This window comes from Coffea arabica, chromosome 4c (genome assembly GCF_036785885.1).
Source record: "Coffea arabica cultivar ET-39 chromosome 4c, Coffea Arabica ET-39 HiFi, whole genome shotgun sequence".
Classification (NCBI taxonomy): Eukaryota; Viridiplantae; Streptophyta; class Magnoliopsida; order Gentianales; family Rubiaceae; genus Coffea; species Coffea arabica.
The window spans coordinates 13,086,089-13,102,773 of NC_092316.1; the positions used below are offsets into that span (position 1 = coordinate 13,086,089).

Sequence of the window (16,685 nt, forward strand, 5' to 3'; positions counted from 1 at the left end):
CATAGCTTTGCTGACTGCCCAAACATACATGAAAAAGAAAAAAGCAGAACCTGAAAAACATCAAACACGCTTCTCACACGTTAGCAACAGAAACTCATGTATTGTACCATACGACCTTCTCAGGAGACCTCTCAAGCACCACTTGTGACTCTAAGAAGACCTTTCGAGAATGACAGGTGACTCCAACTCACCAGAATAATAGCTAATATACTAGGTAGAAGAGGAACCAGTACTGCCTTGACCAAGGATAGATGGACGGGGACTAGGTGTTTGCCTTCCAGGCATTCTTGGACTTCTTTCTGCCCTAAGCTCATCCACCCGGGGGCTATGTGCCCTATGCAACAATCCCCGTGGGCTGTACACTGTCCTTATGTCTTCTACTGAAGTTGGAGTTGAACTATTTACCCTTGGGCTAGATGCATGCCGAATCTCACCACGGCTTCTTGTGACAATTTCATCAAGTATTTCACCGCTGTTAATGTGGGTAGTCCTTGCTTGACCTTCTTGCCCCTAAAAGTATTTGAAAAACAAAAAGAAAATTGAGATGAGATATTGATTTGACTGTCATATGCAAAAGCCAAATCAAGATTTCTGCAAAATTCAATATACAAGCTACAACTATACTATCAGTGAACTATCCCAACTTGATGACAATATCCAGATGAAAACAGTCAGTAGATAAGAGGATAACAGCAAAAAGTTCCAAATCTAGAAGCAGCCTTGTTAGACGCATGTTATGGTAGCTTACTTCATAAGATATATTAAAAGGTATCGCAGGGGCTTCCTCATATTCTGCAGCATCTAAGTCTTGTAGATGGGCTCCTTTGAAAAACTTGGGAAGTATATACTGCCGTACTGGGACAAGAAGCATGATTAATAATGGAAAAAGGACACCAGCTATTGGTATCCACGTTATGCCAAAGCATAAAAGCAAGTAGACTGTTTGAAAGACAGTGAAGCTGGCAATTGTCCTGAAAGGAACTGTCTCAACAAATGTTGCATGATATTTCTCCAGCACCCTGCAAAATAATGGAAACAAACCTAGTGAAGTAAGAAAAAAGAGTGTTTTCCAGTACGTTTAGCTTATGACAGTTTGAAGAGCTCAATCAATCAGAAAATATCAAGCTTAGCAAATGAGAAATGTCTCCACCCAGAAGTCAAATTCCTCAGAAATTTGTGCACCAATGTAGTATTACCAGAAGGCTTTACTCCAGAAACACCTTTGCTGATGAGAGAATTGACCCTGCTTTTAGAAATAAAAACAAACACACATGCAATCCTCCACCATGTATACAAACACAGACTTACTTATATTTTCTACTTGGAGCAGTGAAAAGGAGTAATATCCTCTCCCAAAATTGGTTTCCAGGCAAGCTTTCAATTGCCATGAAAGCAAAGTACCCCCAGAGAACCGAAGTAGGAATCTTTTTCAACAGAGGCATAGCAGCAACACAACCACCAACCATTAAAGCTTGAAGTAGATTGCTGAGACGCTGTTCTTTGACTTCCACAGGTAAAAGATCATCAACATCCTTATCCACATCAAAAACAGTCTCATCAACGGGTGCATCAATATAACCAGTACTTGAGGCTCGTTGAATCGTGGAGTCTTTCAGCTCTTTTAGTCCCTGTAACGGAAAGCCCAACAAGGAGATGAACTAAGCAAGTGAATATCGTACACCAGCTCTCTGGTACTTAAAACTGAAAAAGCCACTCACCAAAGCTGGTGGAGTTTGGAAGACAAGTGGGGTTTGCATTTCATTGTAAGCTTCTCGCATGCTATCATATAGCTGGCCAAGATTTGCATTTCTGCGTATGCTTTTTCGAGCAGTTGATACAAGTTTATTGCGTAGAAGCTATTTCAGATAGAAAACCAAAAAGAGATGTTATAGTTTATGGATATGCTCTAGCAGGAACATATGCTCTGAAGGAGCGACAATTTTCTCTCTGAAGAAACTCAGTAGTTCAGTTGGCTGGAAAACAACCTACTATGACTAAGAGAAATTAAAGTTAACAATCCTCTAGCACAAAAGTTCTGGTTTTTGCCATGTCTATTTGTTAATTGTCATCAATATCAAATATTTCTTGCCGTTCAATCAGGTCTAATAAAGTATCATCCCACCAGTCTACATATTTATAACTCAAATAATGAAATTCTTAGTATTTCCTGGGACCTGTTCATGACATTAACATACAGATGCATTTCCTGTTTTACCTGATGTTTCAGAGTTGCCAAGCTTTTGGTATGCATAGGAGATTGTGGAATGACGCCATTGGAAGGAGGGATGCCGATTAGACCACAGACTATGACCTGGTCCAATGATAGCTTAGAGTCAGAACAAGATGCTAAACCATTGAATTATCATGGACTGAAATTCCAGATTAACAATAATCCAAACCTTCAGAAACAATATAATTCTGGAGTCAGTCACTTACCAAGAAACCCAACAAAAGAAGATCATAGTGGTAGGCAGCAGGCTTCTTTAGATTGAACTCCTTTTGTTGGGCAAGTTGAGATGCCACACTGTGATCAAAATAGTAAAGTACAGCAATCATTGTGGCAGGAATAATTGCTCCAACAATATACAGTGGAGGAACATGCACCATGTCCTGTAAAAATATGAACAGAAAAAGTCTCAGATCACAGGTATAGATGAAAATGGGAGAGTAAGGAGCAGAAGGAGGATCTCTTGTAGGACAAAAGAAACTGATAGAAATGCTTATATAACAATGTGCATGTTTCTTTCACTGTTTGCTCATGACAATTAAAAAATAACCTTGATAACTGTCCAATTTGAATATGCACCAGGAGACCATGGATTTGGACTAAAAAGCCGCCTCGGTATTCCTCGTGGAACACTATTTACTGGAATATAGGAAACAGCAGTCCATACAAGCACCATAAATGGGACACCATAGTCAGCTATGAATCCGCGCAGTGAACCTTTTAAACCACGTTCAAGAGCCAGAAATATCAGAAGAAAGAAAGGATTTTTGAAAGTACAGGATAGGAACAAAAATAAATGATTAGGAGGTAAACTCTCACATTGTACCAACTAAATAATAGAGGTTTAATTGAGGCACCAACTTTTCTTTCTGAAATATAGTTGAAGCAAAAATCTACCTGTCCCATACCGCCAGGATCTGGCTTTACGGCTCCTCAATGCAGTAAGCAGTAGTCCAAATGACAGAACCAATGCAAACATTCCATTTCCAAAGCGCCACGAAGGTAGGAGTGCGGTTTGTTTTGGATTTTCTCTTTCTGGCACCCCAAACTCCTCCACAACTCCCTGCATTACCCGATTTATCCTTACATAAGTTAGATCTTGCACATGACACCTAGCCAAACAAGGATGACCAGAACTACTTTTAAACAGGAAAATCATTCCATGAGTAATAAAGCTGTTGAGAACCAAGATAGGTCTTAAATAGAGAGAGTCATGTCATGTATCAGAAACTGAAGAGAATTTTGTTCCATTAAAAAATACACAATGCAAAACCTGAAAATAGGTCCTCTGTACTCAGAAAACTATTTTATGGATCAAAAGACTAGTTAAAGGTTCCAAAAATTTTACTAGATTTTCAATTTTGCAGAATAATTGTTGCTGTCAGTACTTTTTGGTGGTTGGTTTTAGGGGTTTTCAAGTGGAGGCTCCAAAGGCTTCTGGCAATCAATCAATCGTGTTGTTTTCCTAAAAGCATGGTGCAGATTGAGTACTAATATGCATCTTAATGAAGTCAATCTTAGCAGGCTTCATTGGAGAAACCCCGGTACAAAAGTTTGCTGTGATAATAAAATTCAGGACCCAGGTGGTGTTTTTCACAAAATATAAGACTCTTGGGGTATCGAGCCATTCTTTTGAAAGAAGAATGGAAAATATATAAAAGGTTAAAGATGGAAATTTAGTTCACCCGAATAGCCTGCTGCATGAAGAGCATTGCAATTAGAAGGCCAAACAATTCACCAGCCAAGCGTGTAAATCTATTTATGATAGAGCAAGCACCCAAAATGGCCAGCAAGAAAAGCAAAAGGGCTGTCCACACGCATACCCTGAACAAAAAAGTAAAGGAAAATCTTAATGACCACCACTAGATGCATAAGTTAGCTCCTTCTAGTGTTCAGAAGTTACCATCCAGTCCAGGCTAAGAAGAGCTTCTGTCCCAAATCCTTTCGATCTTTTGCAAAGTCGAACATAAACGTGTACATCAAAACAGTTGGTTCAGCTACACCAAGTATCAGGAGTGGTTGTCCACCAACGATTGAGTGGACCACTCCACAAAGTGCTGTTGATGCAAGAGTTTGAACTGCAGTTAAGGTTCCATCTGCAATAAATGAAACAGGGATGACACCTCTGAGTCAATAAGCCCCCAACACCACTAAACAAGATTACCGCCAGAACTGCTTTTCCAGAATTTAAACTTTCAAAAGGAGAAAAGAAATGAGAATATTATCCATACTGGTATTCCTTTCCAATTGCTCCCCGAAAGATATAACTGGAATAGCTGATGCAAAAAATATATATGTAGTTGGAGCAAGGATCCTTCAAAAGAATAGAAAATTGATAGTTAAGCTTTAGACAATCAAATGAAGTGAAACGCCATTAAATGTTTCACTAAGTTTCATTTCTGGTGCCAGGATGATTTAGTCAAGCTGATAGTAAGAGCATTAAAGCCAAAAAAAATATTTATTGACCAGGAATTTACAAGCACGGTACAAGTCATCCATACTACCAACATTTAGCCATAGAAGGCATCACATACCTTATGCCTGCGCGAATTCCACCCTTCCAGTCTTGCTTGTAGCAAAGAAGCCTTCCTTTAAGATCATTCTTGATTCCACGGAAAGGAACAAATGTTTCTTCCATGATAACTCGATAAGTATGCAAATCAGCAGGTTTATTTATTTACTTTTTCTTTTCTTCACACAGGGCTAATCCAAGAGACACTGAACTTTGGACTCGAGAGGCTAATGTCACCACAGCTTTATTTATATAGAACAGGAAAGCAAAAGTTTGGGCAGGAAGACAATAGCTATTTGTCTATTTGATCATTTGTCTATTTGATCATCAATGTTCAAACTAATCATGTTTTCAGGTATACTTGACCTTCATTGAGGTTCATGATAAACAGCAAATGTTGAGGGACTTTACATCCTACCTAATTTACAAAGAATGGAGTTCTGTTAACTGATTTAAAGAAGAAAAGAATTGGTTACTCTATCAATACTAAGGCAGATAGAATTCCTAATCTAACTAGCCAATATTCTCTGGACAATTTTTAATTCCAGTAACATTCAACACAATTCTAGCGAAACGGAGTCCCCATTGAGCACAGATCAAGGCTTACTAACGATATAGACAGACACTCTCCATCTTCTGAGATCTCAACTATGATTGACTTTTATAAAGCTCAGATCCATCAACTTAACACCTTTGTTACATATTAATCCAGAAAGTCCTCCTTTTCATTGAACTAATCAAAGATACAATAGGACAACAAAAACAACAACAAAATCTTGCTGATGCCTATGTTCAGCTACATGGTCAGAACAACTTAAGCTGCAAGACTTGGTCTTTAACTTATCTAAAGAGTTTTTAGTACTCTAGAGTTGACAACAAAAATTTAGCGAAAACCCATTTCTTTAAGCTGAAATCGACTAGTTTAAAGCACTTTCAAGCCAATGAGCATTCCAAAGATCACAGGCTGAACCTTAATAATCTCAAAGAGTTAACGCGAATCCATGATTCAAAATCGAAAAATGATGATACTAGATCAATTTAGACCAAATGGGCATTACTTGAACAGACAAAACCACCAAAAGGAACACGCTTTCTGAATCACATTATATACTAAAAGACACCTTTTGATAGCATGAAAGAGAGAGTTGGAAGGGAAGAACTTCACAGGGAACTAACTAACTCTTGATGAAGTAAGAAGCAAGATTGGTGTGAGGGAAAGATAGTGAGTGGTGAGTGAGCATAAATAATTCTTTCTGCTGTCAATAAGAAACAAACAGAGAAATAATTGAAACTGTTGGACAAGAAAACAGTTAAAATTTTAGAAGATAGAAAGTGCAATGTAGTAGCATACATAAATAATGCGAGGTGATTGGCCACTTGGTTAACAAACTTTCTACTGTCAAAGACTTTACCTGAAGGCTGAAACAGAGAGAAGCGAGAGGAAAGGGATGATGCAAGAGCGAAACAGAAAGGGGCCATGTCAAAAGAAAGCAGGGTGTGGAAAGGACAACAATCTTCTCGAAATGATGCAAACATCCCCACAACTTTCTGAGTATTTTTTTTTTTTAGTATAATTCTTTTCAGCAAGTACTATAAATTATAAAAGGGCTGCTACTACTGTAAAGTGGTCTGCATACTTTTGTGTATAAACTTGTATTTTCAGAACTAGCCAGAAAGGAGGAAGGGTTTGAGGAATCTTTGCTTCTTGGTCACTGTGAAACTGGTCAGAAGCGACAATAACACCATCCCTGACTGAAAAATAGTTTGCTACTTTTTATGGGGAAAGATTAAAAAACACAGGAAAAGAGCAAAAATGAAGAGGTCTTATGCGACCTATCACATTATAGGAAAATTGTAGCAATTGATGGCTCAGATCGAGTCACAGTAGCTGATGTTGCTCAGTTTGGTCACTAATTTTATAAAATTATTGCTTTTCTTGTATATTTTTGAATAATTTTGATTTGTCTGATAACTCATGATTCACACTTGATTTGATTCGATTTAGATCTCTAATTTTGAGTTTTAATTTCTTTTTGGGAATATGTTTGAATATCCAAATCAAATGCGTCAACGCCAATCTGGGCATGGATTTGAAGAAGCCCTGGGTCTGGTATCATAGCCTCTTTGGAAGTGGGTGTAAGAGGCTAAAAAAACACTTATATAGAATAATTGGACATTTTGTTTGGGTCCAAATTCAAAATTGAATTAAAATCTGAATTTGGGTGATAAATATTCAACTCGACCAAGTTTTGATTTATGGGATAGTTAACTAAATGTAATAACAAAGGTTTATTATAAGATGCACCCGCAAAAATCATGTTTCTCACTTTGCTCCTCTCATTTTCTAATTTAAATGATTTGCCTCTTAAAACTTTTCAGTTTTTTTTCATAATATACTACAATCAACCTAACAAATTTCAAATCAAACCCAACTTTGTGATTTTAAATCCAGTGTTTGAATGAAATTAATATATTTGCCCTCATGCAAAGTAATAATTGAAGGATATTAGTGCAATCTTCTAGGTACAGAAGTGAAAAAGACTAATATAACCTCTGAAGTGAAAACTTTAGTTAGTGAACAAAAATGCCCAAGTGTACATTTCATTGCCCAAAATGACAACTTTTAATTTGATCTTAAGCATATTTCTCCTTTTATAAAGGATATAAACTAGTCGAGTAGAGCCAAGTTTGGGATTAATGCAATCAAGATCAACTTAATTTTACAAGGCTCAAACACAAATTCAAACTCGATCAAGTTAGAATTCAAGTTTAAGCTTAATCGAGCTCATGTTTGATTCTAAATAAGCTCAAATTTTAAAAATAAATATAACATCTTTTTAAATGGTTAAAATTGATATTTCACTCTAATAAGTATAATTACAAAGACAGATGTATTATGAGGCTCAGTGAGTTTTGAGTCAAGTGTTATTAGACTTGAACTCAACTTGAAAACTCGCTTGAGTTGCTCGATCTTGCTCAAGTTGAGTGTCCATGAATTGGCTCAATTGGTCACTTTTCTTGAAATTTTTGTACTTGATAGGGAAAAATCAGAGTCAATTTTTGTTTGCTTGGTAAATCGTATCACACCGGAAAAGAATGGTGAAGTTTTAGATATGGATTGACCCACTTTCATATTAGAGGGGCAGAGTTTATAATTATGATATCTTGAAGAGAGTATTCTCTAAGCAACCCTATAGAAAAATCCATTATTTGTCGTGTGATGTTTTCAAATGTGCACCACACTTTTGTATGGGATTCTAAGAGTTTGTCAATTAAAATCGAGAGATGCAATAGGAGAGTATGTACAGAAAAGTAAGCTTATAGCTATTCTTATCAAAAGGGGTAGAGTTAGATGGTTAAAGAAAATATTTCAGAAAGTTTTTTATCCCATTGTAATTGTGGGGTTTATTCCATAAAATTGAAGTTTAAACTCTAAAATTTGAAGAAGGTTGAGTTCGTGCTACATCAAGTTTATAGATTCTAGTGCTAAATAAAATATACACAATTTAGCATCAATTAAATAATTAAGTAGATGAGATTTATGTTATCAAACACCACAAGATTAGTAAATGTGTGAATTACTTCAGTTTCAGCACTTTTTTGGCCGATTAAACAAGCCCTAACTAAGATCATTAATGAGTAGTATTTGATAGAAAACTTTGATTAAGAATGAAAAGAAGAGAGGAGAAAATATCCGGCCCTTCTTGTGATTCGTTGAGACCTTTGCGGAGGGAAAAAAGAGAAAATTTTATTTCTATACGATTTCAAGTATTTAGTATCAGAATATGATATTTATTTTGGAGGATTAAATTGATATTGCAAGAAAATTCTTTTTATCTCTGTTTATTCACGTATTTGTAGAGAAAACTTCATTACAGAACTTTGACACTTTTTTATTATGTGATATTTGTGAGATTAAAAGGTGATCGAAAAGATAAAATGAAAAATATATTTATGATATAAGAAAAAAATGTTCTGAGTAATCGAATATCCAAACACGCCCTTTTCAATATCTAAAATAATCGTCTCCTTTTCATCTTTTGGTTTTCTCCCACTAAAGCTACCAAACAATTATAAAACCTCAAGATAGTAATTGACGTCCAATAGTTGTTAGATTAATGCATAATAATTCATGGTCGAAACTGTCAAACTCTATTTGAAAGATTAGACAGGCTAAGACCGGCCATTTTAAGCCAACCACAAAATTTCTCGCACCAATTACAAATTCCAAAAAAGAAAACAACATTTTGCCATTTTATTTTCTATTTTTTTTTTTTGGGTTGCCTACTTAAACTCGTAATTCTTGCAGTTGACATCTAAAGCATTAAATTCGGCCCAAATTTACCACATCCCCCTCATATTTGTGTAAAATTACTCCTGAACTTTGTTATGGATAATAATTTGTTTTACATATCTACCAAATAATATCTAAATAACTTCCCCATTGATTGATTTTGTACACATCTCTGACTAATATTGTTGAGTTATGTGAATAATTCAAGCTCATTCTTAATCCTCATGCCACACTAGTTGCATGAACCGAGATCGCAAATTTAATCGAAATTCTAATTTTAGATATCAATTAGTAATAAATTGGAAATGAAGAAAAAAAGAAAAGAAATTTTGTTAAGATGACAACGAGGTTTGCCTTAACCCAGCAGGCAGTCTATAGTAAATTTTACTTTATAATTCATCCCATAATTTGGAGTTTTTGGCTAAAATAATCTACTTTTAAAAATATAATCCCAAAGTAATGCTCTTTCAGTTTTCATTCCCTTATTAATCTAGTTAGTGCCACGTAGACTCCCCGTCAAAGGAAAAAAGTCATTTGTAAATCTTTTGTTTATACATTACATGGTTTTTCTTTATTTAGTGCCCTAAGGACTTTCTGTAAGCAAATTAAAAAAGGAAAGTGGATCCATAATTATTGCTCCAAATTGCAATGATTTTTTTTTTTTGCTGCCATTATTCCTCTCTAGCTTTATTCTTGATTATTATATCACAATTTCCTTTCTTTTTTTTTTCTTATTACTTGCAATTTTATATATGGCAGTCTCCTAACTTTGTAAATTTTAAGAAGTTTGCAAAAATTCAAATTTGCATTAATCTAAGTAAACTTCTTGTCAGTGGGTATGGGTGTTTCATCAGTTAAGTTTTAAAAACTCAAGTTAAATCAAGAAAGCGACAAAGGTTTGCTTGGATGGTAAATTGCGTACATTATACAAAATTCAAAAGGTCAAATCTTTGGTTTTCTTTTTCGTTTTTTCTTCTGGTAAACAAAATTTAAAAGTAGATGATACTTCCTAGCTATTTCATGGACCCTATACTTAAAGCTTATTAATATATAGATTACTTGGTAATATTTATTAGGAGCCTAATAATTACATTGTTTATATACATAGCATAATCAAACATTTCTTTTGTCCTCTCTCGGACCCTTTCTCCTAGGAAGGCCGCCTGGGGTCTCTCTCCTCCTAATTTCTTTCTTCTTGTTTTATTCAAATAACACTCCTTTAGTTTTTTCTTAGTGGGAATATTCTCTCTCTCTAAGGATTTTCTGGCGAGAATTTTATCTCTATTAAATTCTTTTAGTAGGGTTTTTTTAAATTGTCTTCTAGAGTTTTTTTGTGAGAGTTTTTCTTATTGTTTGTTATTTTTCTTATTAAATCTGAGATTTCTTATTTTCCTTCTGTCACATCTAGAAATTCTTAAATCAATTATGGCAGCTCTAACTTTCTCCTTAGGCCAAATTTGTTTCACGTCACATCTAGCAATTCAAGACACGTACAGAATTGAGTTGCAGCGATTCATTTGATTAGAGGACATTTTGGGGTTTTATGTCGCAACCTTTTTTATTTTTCAAAGAGTACCAATTCCATTTGTTATACAAATTTGACGTATAATTTCGATCTTAATACATAATACATATGCAGGATACAAAATGTTTTTGCTTAATTGTATTTTGGGTTATGATGTTCTATTCTATCTTTTTCCTCATATGAAATAGAAGATTGAGAATCGCAAAAAAAAAAAAAAAAAAAAAAAAAAAGTTTGATCTCATAAATTTTTAATTTGCGTTAAACATTGGGTATTTGCTGGCCAAATACCTCAGAAGACTCAAAAGAACATGACTTCCCCAGTCAGATACGGATCTCTCATCAGAGCTGGAATATTCAACTGGGATTTCATTGGCGACAAACCAAGCTGGACTTGATTTGACTTTAGATCCAATCAAAGACAAAGCTACTGACCTAATCTATCCCTATTGAACTTGTTACGTTTGAAGTACATCCACGCCAAGAAGATTAACTTAAGTTATCGTTGTTAAATTGCGTATTAAGGTTAAAGACGTCATATGATCAAGCAAAAGAAAAGTCTCCAAATATCCAAAAATTAAAAGACAAAATATTATAATCAAAGACACAGCAATTTATTAATAGAGGATCTTGGTATATCTTCATGATTCGTATTTCTGACAGAAAGTTGCATTGGACTAGCTGGAGTTGCGTGTTCTACTTTAAACTACCATAATTATTAGTTAAAATAATAATCTTAGAGTACAAATTAGACAATTAGCTAATAATTTGCTGTAATTATTATATTAGTGTGAGTTGATTTATAGCTTTGTTATACAGAGTGTTCTTTTGGAGCACATAGAATGTGGTTTAATTACGAAATATCCCCAGAAGTATTTACATTTCTCAAACTTCCCTCTTATTTGTCCAATTGGATTGGCAGACACCTTAAACTTGTCAATTTTTTCAACGTGACATAATTAACATAGCAACTCCAAATTGAACATTTTCCTCATGTGAGGTGCACATATTGCAAGGAAATGAGAAGTATTACTTCTATGAAATCATAATAACAATAATTATTTTTGCTATTTCTTATGTGAAATTGAGTTACATTTCATATAAGTTCGTAGTTATTTAGCCCAACTTGTTTTATTTTTTCTAAGCCCTTCTAGTCTAATATATTGCTTATGGGATTAAATAATGTTCAACTAAAAAAGATAGGAAATATTATTCATTTTCAACGGTAAAATTGTGTTTAGTTGTCTATATGGCACGAACTCTGTAATAATCACTTGGTACGATCAGATTCCAAAGTTTTGCTATGAAAAGTTTGTGGTAATTTGATAGGAATTGGAATAGAGATAGTAAACAAAGTTATACCTATGCATTGGATGCTATTTGATAATAATTATGTTGACATAATAATACCAAGTTCCTTGAACTTTGTTGCTTTCCATTTCAATTTTAAGTTTTTTAAGCCAATATTCGGTATTTTAATTTTTTAGGGTATCGAATATTTATCTCATAGTTTCTTGTCTAATTATTTATTATTCACCAAATATTGTTGGTTAAATATATAGAGGGGGTTTTTTTTCATATTCAATCAAAAAGAGTAAGGAAAAAAATTAAGAGACTAGTGGCAGTCTTGGTTGTTGTAAGGAAAATTTCAAAATGAAAGCAAGATGTGCTCCACATTTATGTTGTTACTAACAAATTGTACATATATGTATATATATATATATAAGTGTGTGTATATATGCGTGTGTGTATGTGTGTATATATATACATGTATGTATATATAAATGTACATAAATGTAGACTAGAATTAGTTTGTTCAATTCTCAAGAAATCCTCATAAATAGACCAAATTGTGCAATTCCATACATTCAACTATCCAAGTATTCAGGCTGTTGAAAAAAGACAAATTGCCTCAGGGTTGAAAGGGTATTGGGTGGTAGTATCCCACTTAGCAGCAGGTCCCCCCTATAGGTACATTTGTCCCACATCGGGGTTGGGGTTGGGTTTGGGTTGGGATATAAGTCCCTGGGATTGCCTCAAGAGTTGCCGGCTTTTGAGGTTAATTCTGGGATTAGGTTTATAAAACAACAAAAGTCTGATTCAGGCTGTTGAAAAAAGACAAATTGCCTCAGGGTTGAAAGGGTATTGGGTGGTAGTATCCCACTTAGCAGCAGGTCCCCCCTATAGGTACATTTGTCCCACATCGGGGTTGGGGTTGGGTTTGGGTTGGGATATAAGTCCCTGGGATTGCCTCAAGAGTTGCCGGCTTTTGAGGTTAATTCTGGGATTAGGTTTATAAAACAACAAAAGTCTGATTCAGGCTGTTGAAAAAAAAAACTATCCAAGTCTTCTTTTGACCAAAAAAAAAAAAGGACTACTATCCAAGCCTTGCTTGAGGTATCATCCCACTAGTTATCCTAGTCTAGTCTTATGATAAGTTAGTATTAGTCCCATTACACATGAATTGTTTTATTTGCATGTTTGGTGTTGCAGAAAATCATGTGACATTGAATTTGGCATGCTATAAAACCAGAGAACAAAACCTAGGAAAAACAATTTTAATGCTAGAAAAAAAAATGAAAAAGAAAAAGAACACACACACTCGCACACGCAATCTAGGGGTAAAATTCTTTGACATTGCATTTGGAATGTCAGAAATATTCCCTTTAACAGGCTGCCTTAAGCAGACTGTTATCCTTTAAGACAAGGAATAATAAAACTAAAAAGTCAACATTAACATCTTGTTTCCGCCTGTAGCTGACTACAAAAAAAAAAAATTATTATTATTAACTACAGCCTATAATTAAAGATAAATTAATATCAATTATGTAAGCCCTGCTGATCAATAAATACTATTGGGCAGACTACACCGGCCAGCTAAAAGGAGAAAATAAAGTTTCATTAAATAATGTAGCAGCCAATCTCAATAGCTGGATTGTCGTTTTATATTTGCATGGAAAGTGTCACGTCTTGAACTGATTAAATGCATCGTTGACATTACCTTTATAGTAGAATTTCTTCTTAGGCTGTCATGTGAAGGGGATATAACAATTGAATACAAGTTACTTATTCATTTTTTGTTGTCATTATTTGTTATTGGTGTGTTTGTTGTACAGATATTAAGTACATGTTTACGTGCTTGAGGTTTCTATTTTGTACCTTATAGAACATTAAGGGACCTTTTTTTTGGATTTTTTAACAGACATAAAATTCATTTAACCTCTCATATTTATATACACATAATAATTATTATTACCCTCTCTTACATTTATATGTTTTTCCTATTTAGTTTTACCTATCCTCCCTTATATTTATTTATTTTTTCTAATTAATCTTATATATCAAAAAATATGATACCTGGGCATTCGTTAGATAAATCCCTTTTTTATGTTCAATTTGTGTCATCAAATGAAAGATAATGCTATATCAATTACAAGACACGCACACACTATAGTACTTGTTAGTCACGATTTGAATTCTGCTCTATTATTAGGAAGGAGTTCAACTTCCTGGCCACTACCCCTCCAATCACTAGTGGTTAAGACATAAACAATATATAATGCACGATAAACAAACTAAATGGAAACAAAATAAATATTTGGCAATAGTTTTAGAGTTTTAGTACATGGGCAGAAAAATGGAATTGAGCCTATGGTTAACAATGTAAAGTTTTCTTTCACCATTCCTTGAATTGAATAAACCTTGGCAGAAAAAATTTATTTTTTCATGAACAAAAGTAACACCAAATTCATTGCTCCCCTCCATTTGGATTAGCTGTTTTTGGGGTGTTTTTGAAAAATTTTGCTGTAGCAAAGTTTTTAGATTACATTTTGGGATATTTTTAGAAAATATTTTGGGATATTTAAGAGTAGAAGAGTTTCTAGAATATATTTTGAGATATTTTTTAAAATTTTAAAAAAATTTAAACTAATTTGTAGATTACCTTTTAGAGTACTTTTTAAAAATTTTTATTGTATTTGAAAAACACTTCCGTCCAAAGTCTCATATATATATATATATATATATATATATATATATATATATATATATATAGGAAAGGATTAATTGGTAAGATAAATCTCAGTTTTAGTACATGAGGTGACTATTTGAAAAACATAATATGATTTCGGTATTGCACTTTCTCTTACTTTCCCATGTGAAGGCCAAAAATAAAGTATATTAAATAGAACATGTAAGAAAATGACTTCACTCGATGCATTATGAACTAAAGTCTTCAAGATTGATCCTTTATCCCAACTACCCTTTATTTAATTGCTAAAAAGTCTATGCAATTTAATATACCATAATTGGGACAGCTGAAGTGAGTGACAGATAACGGTTGCATTCTTTTTTCCTTTTGTTTTGTTTGTATTGAAAATGAAGAATGAAGTAGTTAGGCTGATGCCATCCTCCACGCTTAATAGCTAATATTGCAAATTGTTTGACTTTAATTTTTCCCACATCCAACCCAAAAAAAAAAAAGAAGTAACAAGAAAAAAAAGGTCTTGCACTTACCTTTATAAATGAATATAAAAAGGATTGTCTTTACATAAATACTCTGTCAAGTGTCACCTAGCTAGATCCTTAATTCCTTTCTGCTGCAAGATATGAATGCTAGCTAGTAGTTTTTTTAAACTAGTCTTTTGGATAAATTCTTTCCTTTTGCAGCATATTGGTGGGATATCTAAGAAGGATACTTAAGAATAAATGGAGCCTGTTTTAATTGCAAAGTGAACATGTTATAGAAACTTCATGATCTTGGCCCAAATAATTAAGGATAGAGTTCAAATTTAAATTGAAATTAAGTGGGATATATCTATATTTGTTAATTTAAACACTATCAGTATACATAAAATTTATCTAATAATTAAAACATAATTTCTCAGATGTTACATGCTAAAATCTATAATGAAATTTCGTGTGTAAAATTTGAAGACAAGGAGTACATGTGTAATCACAACTAGTAAAAAAAAAAAAATTTGGCAATTGAGGTAAAAAGTCCAACCACTTTCAAGATATGTTTGCCTTTTTTCTTTAACCAACAATTATCATCTCTTACACTATTCCTACAGTCCCACTTCTACTTTAACCTTACTTTAACCTATTTAAGGGTGGATCTAAGATATGTTTGGCAGTACAAGAAAATGAGCAAATCTTTATGTATGCATATTCTATATTCATATTCTACATTCCGATTGCTCACTGAGGTCAGTTTGCTAAAGAGGAACATAGTAAACTTCCACTAAGACAAATTTACAGTTATCTTCATAAAGTGTCTTATATTCTATGGTAGCAATCTACTTCTTTCTTAATATCTTGCAGTTATTTAAAATTTCCCGACCTACGCATCAGTGGAATAATTTTTTAATGTATTGGTGGTTTTTTCGAATGCCAACACAAACCTAACTCTTGATCACAACTTTTGGCTGCTATTGGTTTTATTTATTGAGTAGATCAGGTTGGACCTAAAATTCGAAGATAAAAAAGCTCTGCCTAGAACAACAGAAAGAATCGGTTCTTGGATTTTGGGTGCACTATGTTGTTGTGTCATTCTAGTTTCCAAAAGGTAGCAACTAATGACTTGCGCAACCACTATTAGCTGCTAAGCTTTTACAGTTGGATACATGCACTTATATGTATCCTATCAATTGGATGATTCAAATGGTTTTCTAATCGAAAGAGGACATGAAATGTAACCTCATCAGCTATTCTAAGGAAAACAAAATCTAACCTCATCTGTACACCAAAGCTAGAGTACATGAACCACAAATTCAGGTCACTTAGAAGGCACATTTTATCGTACCCAAAAAGAAAAAGAAAAAAACCACATTTTTATAGTGAACATGTAGGCTTATGTCTTTCCAAACTTATCCCAAATTATTATTATAACAGGAATTGAGCCTTTACTTCTCATTTTTACGTGCTACAATGGAAAACCATACACCAGATTATAGATAGGAAGGCTCGTCTTTTTTTTTTTTTTTTATATAGAAAGGATAATTTCATTCTATAAAACTGCACTAATGACAAAAAAAAAAATCAAATGAAACATGACACAAATGCATACAGATTTGAAAATTAATAAATACAACATATCTGAATAATCAATACAAATAAATAGACAACATTG

General features: G+C 33.7%; 1 protein-coding gene across 1 annotated transcript; it reads right to left on the bottom strand.

Annotated features, from left to right (window-relative positions):
• Positions 1-80: 80 nt before the first annotated feature.
• On the bottom strand, positions 81-5,012 carry LOC113739906 (probable boron transporter 2). Its single transcript, XM_072046075.1, has 12 exons — positions 4,762-5,012; positions 4,459-4,541; positions 4,131-4,323; positions 3,913-4,051; positions 3,125-3,290; positions 2,778-2,944; positions 2,437-2,610; positions 2,216-2,311; positions 1,719-1,856; positions 1,309-1,628; positions 749-1,019; positions 81-510 (listed from the first exon to the last, which is right to left on the bottom strand). The coding sequence occupies exons 1-12, from the start codon at positions 4,863-4,865 to the stop codon at positions 211-213; spliced, it is 2,151 nt and encodes a 716-aa protein (XP_071902176.1). The 5' UTR covers positions 4,866-5,012; the 3' UTR covers positions 81-210.
• Between the last annotated feature and the right edge of the window lie 11,673 nt (positions 5,013-16,685).

What these genes read in the sequence shown, in the direction of transcription:
- LOC113739906 (XM_072046075.1), bottom strand. Translation starts at nt 4,865, where the DNA reads ATGGAAGAAACATTTGTTCCTTTCCGTGGAATCAAGAATGATCTTAAA. An exon ending in TCCAAACTCCACCAGCTTTG is followed by an intron (nt 1,629 to 1,718) that starts GTGAGTGGCTTT and finishes TTTCCGTTACAG; the next exon opens with GGACTAAAAGAGCTGAAAGA. An exon ending in GCTCCAAGTAGAAAATATAA is followed by an intron (nt 1,020 to 1,308) that starts GTAAGTCTGTGT and finishes ATTATTTTGCAG; the next exon opens with GGTGCTGGAGAAATATCATG.